The sequence below is a fragment of the Pan paniscus genome, chromosome 7 (genome assembly GCF_029289425.2).
Source record: "Pan paniscus chromosome 7, NHGRI_mPanPan1-v2.0_pri, whole genome shotgun sequence".
NCBI lineage: Eukaryota > Metazoa > Chordata > Mammalia > Primates > Hominidae > Pan > Pan paniscus.
In genome coordinates, this window is record NC_073256.2 from 117,069,691 (window position 1) to 117,084,239 (window position 14,549).

The 14,549-nt window shown below is 37.3% G+C and overlaps 1 protein-coding gene across 5 annotated transcripts in view; it reads left to right on the forward strand.

Moving 5' to 3' along the window:
* Positions 1–14,549, forward strand: part of VPS13B (vacuolar protein sorting 13 homolog B) — an 868,795-nt gene that overhangs the window by 705,859 nt on the left and 148,387 nt on the right. For all 5 annotated transcript variants that reach the window (XM_055116771.2, XM_063606452.1, XM_057303059.2 and 2 more), the window contains exons 37-39: positions 1,894–2,096; positions 5,079–5,286; positions 5,598–5,782. In XM_055116771.2, coding sequence (XP_054972746.2) covers positions 1,894–2,096; positions 5,079–5,286; positions 5,598–5,782 — 596 coding nt within the window. The remainder of the gene's footprint in view (positions 1–1,893; positions 2,097–5,078; positions 5,287–5,597; positions 5,783–14,549) is intronic.

Here is a 14,549-nt window from a genome sequence, read left to right on the forward strand (position 1 = left end):
TCAATGGAACATGTCCTGAATAGCTACTGTTGTGCCCAGGACTACACTGAATAAGCTGGTCCTTGCCTCCAGCATGGTCAGTACTAGAGGTTGAAAATTGTGTGATCTTCTCTTTCACTCACTCATATTATTCAGGTATCTCTTCTTTGATGTTTTAAAATAATGGAATTGGAGAGAATGAAATAGAAATTGATAAGTTTTAGAAATTTGTCAAAGGAAATAAGAGCCTTCAAAGAGGGCCTGAGGTTTTTCAATCTGGGTGCCTGAAGAGATAGTAATAACCATTAAATAAGATAAGCAACCTAGGTGGCCTTTGGCATTAAACACTGTGTACAAGCATTCAATATGACTATCACACTAAGGTTACAAACAGATAATTAGATATGTCACTGTGGGGTTGTACAAAGATATGTGTATTTGAAAATAAAGGATGATGCAATCCTGACATTCTGTTAATGCTCATTTACTAAATAATTGTACTGAATTAAGGCTATACTTTTATGCCTTTATGGCAAATTTCTGGATGATGAATAGATATATTTCATTTAGCAAATATTTACTTTTAGAAGTTTTAGATATTTTAGAAATGTAATGCTGTTAAGTCAGAAAATTATGGCTTCAGTTATGGACTGAAGTTAATAAAGATGGTTTTTTATTTGGGGGTATTTTGGGGCCTGTTTCTATTTCTTTTATTTTCTGGAGTGCTTTTTTTGCTTGTTTATTTGTTTGTTTAGACTAAGTGGAAGCTTTGAATCAGGATAATTGTAAATGAAATGGTAGTTTCAGTTTCACAATTTGATGAAGCATTTTAAGAAATTGATTTCCACCATGATTATTTTTAAATCAAAGTCTTATCTCTAACGCTTTTGTGGGTGTGATGCCTTCTGTGGAGGATTAGAGGTTGAATATCTTATTTCTGCAGTAGGAATATACAACATATATGAAATTTTCAAGTCTCTACAGAATTGAAAAGTCAATGTGGTTACTGTACTTTAAAACATGTGTATACTGTGGGCCTAAGGTGTTTTTTAATCTTTCATCTTTTTTAGGGATCAAATATCATTAGAAAAATAAGCCATGGGCATTACAAACGTGGTCTGGTGAAATTCAATATTCACTATGACAATTTAGAATATGAGCTCCTTGGGAGGAAAGTTAACTCACCACTCTTAACTTTGCATCTAAATATCCTAAAATGTGCCATTGGTTTTATGAAAGGGTTTTGATCTACACTCCTATTTTAAGTTCAAAAGAAAGCCTACATTTTAAAGTGTATTCCTTTTCTGGGTATATTTACTTTGAACTATAGCATATAGTTTTTCTCATAAATCTAACCTGCCACTATCTGTTTTTAAGACTTTGTAAACTTCAAGTGGTTATGATGTGTGAAGTTTGGATTAAACTAAAATTTTTAGAAAACACATGTTATATATTTTGATTGTTTTGAATTTTAACATGGGCCAGTAAAAAACTTGAGTGTCTAGCAGAGTAACATACTGCACTCTGTTACTGTAGGAAATCACAGAAAATTACCCTTTCCCATCATGTTAACAATAGACAAATGAAGCAGCTGTTCTTATTCTTAATGTAGTTGCTTGAAAAACTTGCACAATTTAATGAAAATGTCTCTACTCATAAAACTTAAAATGCTCACACATGGAAAAAGTCATAATGTTTTGGCAAATATTACTTTGTTAGGAATGTGAATGAGGTATACCTGCTTCATAACTAGAACTCTGTATAAACGGCATGAAACGGTGGTGGACTGCCAACCAAGCAAGACGACTCTGACAAAGGATGAATTAATACTCTTCAAAAATATAGAGAGTTCTTTCCCAAACATTTTTTTTTGATAAGGATGAATTATATACTCTTCTGTATTTTTTTTTTCAGGCATAATTCTTGGGTCATCATTTCTACTCAGTATAAATGATTTTCTCCTTAAAACAAGTCTCAAAGAAAGAAGCCGCATTCTGATAGGACCATGTTGTGCTACTGCCAATCTGGAAGCTAAGTGGTGTAAACACAGCGGGAATCCAGGCCCAGAACAATCCATACCAAAAATATCCATTGACTTAAGAGGAGGTCTACTACAGGTCTGTGGGTATTGGCCATATTTTTTTCATAGGTTATTAACTAGCCTCTGTTCATTTTTTGAACTGTTTCACTAAATTTTAAATCTTTGTGTGGTAAGAAAGGGTATTTGTCAGATTGCTACTTGTTAAATTTTCAACAACTTTATTGAGATATAAGTCATATACCAGCAATCTACCTATTTCAAGTATACAATTCAGTGGTTTTTTAGCATATTCAGAGTTGCACAATCATTACCACAGTCAATTTCAGAACATTTTCATTACCACCAACAAAAAAAACCCATATCCATTAGCAGCCACTCACGTTACCCTCTAACCCCCTTATCAGGCCTAGGAAACCACTAATCTACTTTCTGTCTCCATAGATTTACCTATTCTTAACATTTCGTATAAATAGAATCATGTAACCTGTGGTCTTTTGTGACTGACTTCTTTCACTCAGCATGTTTTCAAGGTTCATCCATGTTTACCAAGTGTCAATATTTTATTCCTTTTTATGGCCAAATAACATTCCATCATATGGATATACCACATTTTATGTATTCATTCATCAGTTGATAGACATTTGGGTTCTTTCCACTTTTGGCTGCTATGAATAATGCTGCCATGACCATTTGTGTACGACTTTTTGTGTGGATATATGTTTTGATTTCTCTTAGATATATAACTAGGAGTGGAATTGCCGGGTTGAATTTTTTTTTTTTATGGGTAGACTTTTCTTTTTGAGACAGGGTCTTGCTCTGTCACCCAGGCTGGAGTACAGGGGTACAATAATAGCTCACTGTAGCCTCAGTTGCCTGGGCTCAAGTGATCCTCTTGGATCAACCTCCTGAGTGGGTAGAACTATGTGCCACCACACCCAGCTAATGTTTTTTATTTTTTTTTCAGTAGAGATGAGGTCTCACTATGTTGTTGAGGCTATAGATTTTTTTAATTATTAATACAAAGTAGTCAACCTGTTGCAAGCACAGTGTCACTAGCAATATATAAGAACAATTTCCTAATATTAAATATTTTACATGTGATGATATCTGATTACAACACTTGATAAATTAGTCACACTGCAAGCTCTTAATGCATTTGTCTTAACAGCCAAATATAGAATGTGTGAAGGCATTCAACTTATTTCTTGATTATTTTGTATTTGGATAGATTTTAATTTAATCTTCATGTAACTTGATGCCACTCTAAACTTGACATGAATCCAAAAAGCTTGAAAGATTCACAATGATAGAAAATTAAAACAACTAATTGGTCAATAATGGAGACATTAAATGTGAATTTTTTTCTTTTTTCTTTTTTCTTTTTTTTTTTTTTTTTTGAGACAGAATCTCATTTTGTTGCATATCCTGAAGTGCAGTGGTGTGATAACAGCTCACTGCAGCTTCAGCCTCCTGGGCTCAAGAGATCCTCCCACCTCAGCCTCCCGAGTACCCAGGAACACAAGCATGCACCACTATGCTTGACTATTTTTTTTAAGAGACAGGTTCTCACTATGTTGCCCAGGCTGGTCTCAAACTCATGGGCTCAAGTGATCCTCCACCCATGCTGGGATTACAGGCATGAGCCATACATAGCACCCGGCCAATTTTTTGTATTTATCTAAAAGTTGTATTGCCTCAAGTTTTCACCAGTTTCCTTTTTAATGCACAGAGCAAGATTTGGGAAGATCCTAATAACTTACTGTTTTGTGTTGCTTTGGAGATTTTCAGTATCTATCAGAAATCTTCATATATTTAGCAATAAACATGTATTACTTTATCAAGAATATTCATTGTCTTACCTTTTTTCCAAGGCAGCCAAGTAACTTCACATTGAAAATGACAATGATCTGTTTACATGACCAAGTGCTTAAAAATAAAAAGTAAGAAAATTTTAAACCACAGCATTAATAAAAGCAAAAACAAAGTACAGTGTATTACCTCTGTATTACAGTCATTGTCTCTTGACAATTTAAAGGCTAGAGCACAACATTCTACTCCCCAGTTTGACTTTTCACCTGTCTCTATTTTTCAGCATCCAATAAAAATAAGATTGATGAGAACACAAGTACACTTAGTGTTACATCTTTTACTTTCATTTCTGAGATGCCTTAATTCCAGAGAGCAGAACCTAAGCCTAGGGTTTAAAACTTACCCACACGATATGGGGCTATTATTTTCTACTACTATATATTCTTTTTTCTTTTCTGCGTTACCTGGTTCTCTTAGAATTGATAGTTGTATTGCCTTTATTCAGTATTTACAGAGAAAATTAACATGTTTGAAAGTTTTAATCTTCATTATAACCTACTGGTCATTATATGTCTATAACTTAGTAGTTATAGACTAATATTACTCACATGCAGAAAAATAAAACTTAATCTCCATTAGAGGAAACACTAAGTCCTTTTGTTCTGAAACTCTACTGTAGCTACTGTAGTATAATTGATTTTCAGGGGCTCTGGAATCCTCTGTGTTGGCACAGTCTTACTAAACACGGAAGTTGGGAGCCTTCTAAGTTCAGGTTCATTGAGAAATCTCCCTCTAAAAGTGCAGAGAAAGAAACCCTATAATAAGGATTGCTTATTTAATCTCATGGCAGAATGTCAGAGCTGTCCCACAAGGTTATTATGATGATTTTATTAACATTTTGGCCTAGAGGATCTTCATTGCCTTCTCTCAGACTATAATAGGTGTTCTTTTCCCTCTTAGCTAAATTAATTCATAAACATTACTTCACATCAACATAATTTCAATTCAACATTTAAAATTTATTGTTATTCACACAATATAAGATATAATTAATTTTTTTGTTGTTATATATTTATTCAAGCAATAGAATTTCATCCTGTAAGTCAATTACTTTTTAGGAATTATAGTTTATAAGTAATTAAATTGAACATAATTACAGTCCTACATTAATTCAAATATGATTATACCTAATTAGTCTCAAGAAATGTTTGTATTTAAAAGCTACTAGAATTTTTTTATGATTTTAAAGGTCTTCTGGGGTCAAGAACATTTGAATTGTTTAGTTCTTCTACATGAATTACTCAATGGATACCTTAATGAGGAGGGAAATTTTGAAGTACAAGTTTCTGAACCAGTGCCTCAAATGTCATCTCCTGTGGAAGAGAATCAGACATTTAAAAGTGAACAAAGTTCAGATGACCTACGGACAGGTCTATTTCAGTATGTACAGGATGCTGGTAAGTAGCAACAGACTCAGTATGAGAGTGTCTCTGTGCATGTGGTTGCATTTTAAATGCATGTTGACTAAATAAAAACAATCAAGATGGCTTTTTAAAGTGCGTTAAAATTTGCAGTACAAAAATAGTACATTATCATTCAATCTCTCTTAGGGGAAGTTCTTCATTTCTTTCTGTTCCAGAATATATATAAAAATGACCAACTAGCTTCTTTATATCTTTTATTCTCATAATTTCTTCTTCCTTTACTTTTTCCCCTTTGTCATGTTCCCCTTTAAAATCATACAATTAATTATACTTTTATTTGACAGAATCTTTGAAATTGCCTGGGGTCTATGAAGTCTTATTTTATAATGAAACTGAAGATTGCCCAGGGATGATGTTATGGAGATATCCAGAACCTAGAGTGCTCACCCTTGTACGAATAACTCCTGTACCTTTTAACACCACAGAGGATCCAGATATTAGCACAGCAGACCTTGGTGATGTGCTACAGGTATGTAATGACCATTCATTGTAAAATGAAAACATTGTGGGAAAGGGCTGATCATATGTTAGGAAAAATGTTTGGAACATACTTACTTCTTACATTAATAGTATCAGAGAGAAATACACATCTGTGTGTGTGGTGTGTGTGTATCCACACACATATATAATAGGATTTTTAAAAATAAGGTAATAATGTAATCCAAATTCATGATACATGGCAATTTTAAGAGTTCTCAATTCTACTCTCCATTTTATTTTGAGTAGATTATAATGGGACAAGGAGGTGTCATTTAGTTCACCACTCCTTTATTAAGTGCCTATCATGTGTTCACACTCTTCAGAGTTTCTAGAACCGCCCCATGAAACAAAATATGCCCATGTAAGGCTAGAAAGAGATGACTGTAGTTTTCATTTCCATAGCTGAAATGGTCTTGGGGCTTGAGGTAGGCTGATTTTTCTATTAAAGAAAAGGTCTAACCTGTGATCATATTCCCTAAGGTTTTGTGAAAGTGTGTTGCTTGTTATTCCCTGAGTTTAATATAAATGTCATTGTGGATATCACTATGTTACCTTTGTACTTACTAATGTTCTACTGATAGGAGTTTCTCTTAAAATTTGTTTCTCCCTTAATCTTCCACCTATTACCAGATCATACAACCATCCACTCAAAATCTACAGGTCATTCCTGATTGCCTTCTTTCCCTACTTCCCTGTGTCAAAACCCATCAACAAGTCCTGTCAGTTCTGCCTACAAAATATGTCCCTATTCCATCTACTTCTCTGTTTCTGCTGATACAACTTGAGTTCAAGCTGCCATCTTCTGTTCCCTACTCCAGTAGCTTCCTAATTGGCCTCTATGCTTCTGTTCTTGACCACTTGGAATGCATTCTCCAAATAGCAGCTAAACTGATATTTTTTAAATGTAGGTTATACTATATCACTTCCCTAACTTAAAACCCTGTGGTGACTTCCTCTAATACTTAGAACAAAATTCAGATCTCTTGCTGTGGCCTGCAAGGACCTATAGTCTGGACTCTGCTCACCTCTCCAACTGGAGTTCATGCCAGTTTCTCCCTTTCTCATGATCCTTTAGCCACTCTGGCCTCCTTTTTCTCCTTGAGCAGACCACCTGTCACATTACCAACCTTGGTCTTCGTCAGTCAGGTACCAGCTCAAATGTCATATCCTGACTAGCCCACTACAACTACTTCATTCTGTATTGCATTTCCTTGTTTTACTTTCTCATAGTTCTTACTGCTAGTCCTAATTATGCATTTGTTTACTTGCGTGTGATCTTTCTACTGTTAGAAAATAAGCTCCTTATATGTCTTGATGATGTATCTCCAGCCTCTGGTACATAGGTACACTCACCAAATGTTTGAAGTGACTGCTCTGTTCTTAACAAATTAGTTTTATAATACAAATCAGCTACATATTAATATAAGTCATATTACAATCTTATTTAATTCCTTTTTTTTTTTTTTTGAGACAGAATCTTGCTCTGTCACCCAGGCTGGAGTGCAGTGGCAAGATCTCGGCTCACTGCAAGCTCCGCCTCCCGGGTTCAGGCCATTCTCCTGCCTCAGCCTCCCGAGTAGATGGGACTACAGGTGTCCGCCACCATGCCCGGCTAATTTTTTTGTATTTTTAGTAGAGACGGGGTTTCACCATGTTAGCCAGGATGGTCTGGATCTCCTGACCTCATGATCCACCTGCCTCGGCCTCCCAAAGTGCTGGGATTACAGGCGTGAGCCACCGTGCCCGGCCGAATTCTACTGTCTTATCAGACTTGCCTAAATGCAGAATATCTGTAGATTTTCAATCAAAATGAAAATACGCATACATTAAAGTTTTAACTTCATGTAAGGGCTAAAGGTTTATAGTTATAGCTAGATATTAACACATTTATTAACGTAAGTGTAATAACTAATTATTGGTGGTATGATGTAAATTATATTAATTAAGGCATCTAAGATAGTACATTTACTAGTGGCATATTTTCTATCTTCTCACTGTTATTAGAAGAGCATAGTGATTAAGAGGATGAACTATAGCCAGAATGCCTGGGTTCAAAGTCTTGCTCTAGCACTTGCAAACATTGTCACATTAGACAAGTAACAACCACTCAGGTTGGATTTTTGTTTTACTTTTTATTCCAACAACAAAATGAGGCTAATAATAATGTGATGATTGTAAGAATCAATATTTATAAAATACATAGAACTGTGCCTGGCACATAGCAAATGTTATATAAGTATGACTATTACCACTATTACAGATTCAGCAGTCTAATCCAAAAATCTGAACTCTAAAATACTCCAAAATCCAAAACTTTCTGAGTGTTAACATGATGCTCAAAGGAAATGCTTATTGGAGTATTTCAGATTTTGCATTTATGGATTAGGGATCTTCAACTAGTACGTATTTGCAAATATTCCAAAATCTGAAAAATATCTGAAATCCAACACTTCTGGTCCCTAGCATTTTGGATAAGGGATACTCAACAGATATTATGATGACTATTGTCCAAACTCCTTTCATCAAGTAGAAGCACAGGCTAGACCAAGGAGATCTGGAGTATGATGGATGACTCTACAGACCAGCTGGAGTAGTCCAGGAGATCAGAGAGTCCCAGGGACCCAGACAGTAGCCTTGGCATATAAGCAAAACACAGCCTGGCAGATTTCAGCAAGCAAAGAGTTGGTATCAAAAAGGTCTTGCTATGTTTCATATTTTGTTGGAGAAATGAAGATCCTATATGTGGGCAAAATTCAAAGACAGGGATGCTGGCCTAGGGAGCAAGACAGGGTTGTAACTACCAGAAGTTAGAAAGGAGGGAGAGCTGGATCCTAGTGGTGAGAAGGAGCACACTCAGAATCTATAACTTGGATCGAGGAACAGATCAAGACTAGCAACGAGGCTGACTTGATACCATGCTGCTGAGCTCTCAGTTCAATCCTCATACTCTCCCAGATAGGAGCAGAGTTTGTCCCAGAGCTTGGAGTGGGTCTCATCTGTGGAAACAACTCTCTTGAGTTGCAATATTAGAACGATGCAAAATATTTTGTTTCATTAGAACTTCAGTTGAGGACAGAACATATGTAACATGAATCACAAGTTTGATTTAATACAACAGCTTTCTCCTTGAGGATCTACAGTGCCAGGCCCTGGGCTTGCTCTGGGGGATCCAGAGACAGATAAGACACAATCAACTCATTAAAAGCTCAATCCTTCAGTCTAGCAGGGAAATTTCTGTGGTCGTGTGGGGTAGAAGAATCTAATTTCATCTGTTGTCAGAATCATTCTCCTACCATATGTGATTATTTCTGGTTCTATACTAGAGGCACAGCTAAAATCCTCAACAGCTGATCTGAATTTCAGGGAGCTTATGAAAGGAAGGCCCTAATCAACCTAGTGTATATTATAAAATGGGTTTTGAAGTCTCAGTTGCCACTGTCTCCCCACCCCCCGCCTTATTTTAACTAACTCATTGACCTTGGGCAAACTACTGATCTTTTTGAGCTTCAGTTTCCTCAACTGAACATTGGAGTTGATGTTATCTACCTTTCACAGTTGTCGTGGAGTATTATATCTAATACACTTAAATAAATAAATGCATTACACATAGTGAGCTCTTAATAAGTGCTTGTTTCCTCCCCTCCGCTTTTTCTTATCACACAAATGCCTAGACCACTAAAAAAGGCTCCTAGATGGAATTCCAGGCTCCAGTATCTCTTCCTTCCAGCCTGTCCTTCTAAGTTTTTAGAGGAACAAATAGATTGTATAATTCCCTGAAGAAAACCTTCAGTGGCTCTGTTACTCTGCCAGACTGACCTTGAGAGCCCGGCATAAACTGCCCCCATCCCCCAATTTTGCCTTGCAGTCCCTTAGACATGGTCTGTCCTCTATCAAACTGGCCTATCTGGCATTCCCCAAACCAACCTATAACATCCTGCTTCCTCTTCATTTGAATCCCTCCCATCTCTGCCAGCTGAATTCCTCCCCACACTTCAGAAGAGCTAAAATGCCATGTAGTCAATGAAGCCTTTCCTAGATGCCATGTTCAAACATGATATAGCCCTCCTCTGAAATCTTGTAGCACTTCATGGTACTACTTTTATGCTACTTTTCACTGTATTCCTCACACTTGAACTTATGTGTCCCCATCTTGTGTCTCTCCTAGATTGTATGTCTGTAAAGGAAGAGGTTGTATCTAATTTGTCATCATGTCCTTTACAGCAGGGTCCCCCAGCCCATGGCCTGTTAGGAACCAGGCCACACAGCAGAAGGTGAGTGGCAGGCAAGCATTCCCACCTGAGCTCTGCCTCCCAATCTAATGAGCAGGGGCATTACATTTTCATATGAGCGCAAACCCTATTGTGAACTGCGCATGTGAGGGATCTAGGTTGTGGACTCTTTATGAGAATCTAACCAATGCCTGATCATCTGAAGTGGAACAGTTTTATCCCAAAATCATCTCCCCACCCCTTGGTCTATGGAAAAATTGTCTTCTATGAAACCGGTCCCTGGTGCCAAAAAGATTGGGGACCACTGCTTTACAGTATCCATCGCAGTACAGATGTTCAATAAATATGTTGACTGGATAAACGAATCCATGAACTTCCGTGTTCTGTTTCATATCATTCAAAAGTATTACATTATATATCACTATTTTATGGAACGAATGAATGTGTTTTGATTTTCTACACCGAACTATATCAGGGTGCGTTGTGTTATTTTTCAGTGGTATCATCTGCTGTACACACAGTCTAATGTCATTACATTACTCAGCCTCTTTGTGATATCATTGAATAGTCTGCCAAGCTTACTTGCTCCCTTAAACAGTAGCTAATTCTTAAATACAGAGATATATTAATCTCCTTAGGTTTAGTCCTCAAAACAGAATTGAGTTTAGATGACTTTTTCCTTCAAGACCATTTAATTCACTTAAAAATTGGCCTTATAGAGTTGACTTATAATACAGAAGCCTCAGATTTGTCTCTTTATATTCCTCATTCCATGATTGTTGATGAGATTTATAAACAAACTCCCCATATCACTTTATGGAATTTATTTTGTAATTGTAATGAAAAATATAAACATGAAAAACATGTCTATAATAATAAATCAAACTAATCATAGGTTCTGAATAAAAACCTCAAAAGTAATGTTCCTAGAATGCAAAAGCTTATTTTATGGTCAGCTTATAATTTTATCATGTGAACTTTTAAATGTTAGTAGTATATTTAGATCTCAATAAAATTAGCATCTGTTGGATAAAGTAATGCCACCAACATAGGAGTGTTGTGCAGTTTAAATGGGTCTCAATAAAAGAAATTTCTGGCACTGTATATGGCACATAGTAGGTTTTCCTCTCTCCTAATCCTCCTGTGTGCACTGCCTATTGAGGATTCCATTTTGGAAATGCATATGTTCCCAGATTATAAATACGCAATCCATTTTTTGGTAGTAAAATTGGTAATGGGTATTTTAATTCCTATACAGATCCGTCATGGTTCTTGGCCATTGTCACATGCCAGATGAAGATATCTAAAAGTTTATGGCAACATATAAATGAAAATAAATATGAAAACAAGAAGAATACAATGATAAGGGAACAGGAACAAATTCTTAAGATTGAAAATGCCTTTTTTAATCGAGAAAGTATTAGCCACACCTGGCTAATTTTTGTATTTTTAGTAGAGATGGGGCTTCACCATGTTGGCCAGGCTGGTCTCGAACTCCCGACCTCAAGTGATCTGCCTGCCTTGGCCTCCCAAAGTGCTGGGATTACAGGCATGAGCCACCAAAAATTCTATTATTTATAAGTTATCCAGTATGAAGTATTTTATTCTAGCAGCATAAACTTTCTAAGACACAGAGAGAACCTAAATGGTAGAGATCTCTGTTATTTTTGCTCCAGTGGGCATTTCTGATCACTTGTGTGTTTTGCACCCAGCACTGTGCTGGGTACTTTACATACATAATAACTCATTAAATTTAATTTTACTCCATGAGGTGGGCCTCATTCCCATTTTACAAGTAGGAAAACTGAGGCCAAGAAAAAGTTAATTAACTGGTTGTGAATCACAAAATTTATAAGTGAGGGAGCCAAAATTTAATCCCCAGTCTTTCTGACTATAAAACCTGTTTTTTTCACCTATATGTAAAAAATTGAGATGATACATTAGAATGACAGTGAGCCACCTCATTGAGAAATGTGGAAAGAAGGAAAATAGAATTATCCTTTTACTTCAAATGTTAAATCATAAAATAATGAGTTAGACAAAGATATGCAAAGTAACTTTAAGTCAATAAAAAGACTGCCAAACACACAAGATGGATTGGGTATTGTATTAGTCGGTTTTCACACTGCTGATAAAGACATACCCAAGACTGGCCAATTTTTTTTTTTTTTTTTTTTTTTTTTTTTTTTTTTTTTTTTGAGACGGAGTCTCGCTCTGTCGCCCAGGCTGGAGTGCAGTGGCGCGATCTCGGCTCACTGCAAGCTCCGCCTCCCGGGTTCACGCCATTCTCCTGCCTCAGCCTCCCGAGTAGCTGGGACTACAGGCGCCCGCTACCACGCCCGGCTAATTTTTTGTATTTTTAGTAGAGACGGGGTTTCACCGTGTTAGCCAGGATGGTCTCGATCTCCTGACCTCGTGATCCACCCGCCTCGGCCTCCCAAAGTGCTGGGATTACAGGCGTGAGCCACCGCGCCCGGCCAAGACTGGCCAATTTACAAAAGAAAGAGGTTTATTGGACTTACAGTTCCACATGGCTGGGGAGGCCTCAATATCATGGCAGAAGACAAAAAGGAGCAAGTCACATCTTACATGGATGGCAGCAGGCAAAGAGAGAGCTTGTGCAAAGAAACTCCTGTATTTAAAACCATCAGATCTTGTGAGACCCATTCACTATCACAAGAATAGCATGAGAAAGACCTGCCCCCTGATTCATTCATCTCCCACTGGTTCCCTCCCACAACACGTGGGAATTATGGGAGTTACAAGATGAGATTTGGGTGGGGACACAGAGCCAAACAGTATCAGGTTTTAAGATAGCTAAAGAAAAAACTTTTCCTTTAGAAAGATGACTAGTCAGCTCTGGAGCCCAGGAGGGTCACAGAAATATTTGTTGGAATAGATCTTCCTGGCAGCAACCAAAGAAATGGTGCCTAAGAGTCTGGTTCACCTGGTAGCTAAATCCCCTTTATGGAAATGAATGTAGCAGCTGTCAAATCTCTGTGTCTAACATTCAAATCATGTAACCACCTAAATATCCTTCTAATAGTTTGGCTCCCAGTGTAGTCTGTCTACATGGAGAAAGTATATCATACACTGGTTGAGCCAACATCAGTATCCAGACTGCTTGGCAGTTATACATCTCATGGTAACTTAATAACATAACTTGGCATTTTGTTTATATGTCAGTCTCTAGTGAACTTTGTTAGCATGAGTCAGCATTCCTAAGTCTAGTCAGTGCTAGAATACCACTGAAATTTTCTGAGACTCTAGGACCAATGGCTAGATCTTGAATGATGGTTAATCCATCACATTAAATGCCCTTTTCTGGCTACCTGCCCCTCCCAGCAGGTTGGCCTTTCCCTGATGACATCTCTGTTCAATATGTCACAAACCTTTTCAAACAAATGTCTATTCTCACTACCTTAAGAGTTATGAGGAGTGGGGATAATGTGTATGGAGCATTTAGCGTAATGCCTTACATAGTTGAAGACCCAATCAATTATTATGACACATAATAAATGGCAGCTGTTACCATCATTATCTTCTTTCCCATATCAATTGATCAAAGAATCTGGGATTCTAATGTGTTAGACCACATTAGACAGACAAAGCCCTGTTTTCTGAGAAGGAGGTTTTTGTGTTTATAGTCTGTTAATGTCGTAATAATTGTTAGGGATGCTGGCTCTGTGTGTGATTGATGAATGCTTTCATTGAGAGCAACTGCTGTAAGAGACACTATCTTCCCCACAGTTATGGTTAGTGGACTCTGGTAGTATGTCGACTACAGTTCTTTAGGTTGCAGGTAGCAGAAACCCCACTGAAGTTAGCTTAAGCTAAAATGAGGGGGATTAATATCAAGATACAGTGGGGAGTCCTGGAAACAATTGCAAATTGCAGCAGGGCCTCTGGAAGAACTGGGGCCAGGAATGGAAGATAGGAACCCAGGGGAATATTCACTCGCTATTGCTTTTTCTTTTTCTTTCCCCGTATTTGCTTTATTCTTCCCTTTCAACAGACTTTTTTTTTCTCCCTTTCTTCTTAGGCCACCCAGTACTTTCCCCACAGCTTCCAGAGCTCCAAAAGTCACATTTACAAGTCCAGCCTCTGTTTCAGATCCACACTCCTAATTTACCAAGTTTGATATCAGGTGCTCTTGGCCCAGTCAACTTTGGTCATGGGGAGACCACATTTTACCAACATGGCTGAATTTGGGGTCATTGTGAGCTTTACAGAAATCTCCCAGGGGATCTATTTTATGTCACATCTCTCTTACTGCTCTTGCTTTCCACCCTGGCTATATTGGGGAAACTCATGGTTTGTGTTGACCTCTCACTGACAAAAATTGACTCCATTTTGCTGTGGTTTTTCCAGCTTTTCCCTTTGCAAATATCTGGAAAAGACATTCTGCTCTGCACATCAAAGGCTATCTGCACCTGGAGAAAAGCCTTACACCATTTTTAAATCCTGTCGCTGTCTTCCCCTAGTATCCTCTCAAAATGTAGGTTAGGCAAGGTCCTTTGTCTTACA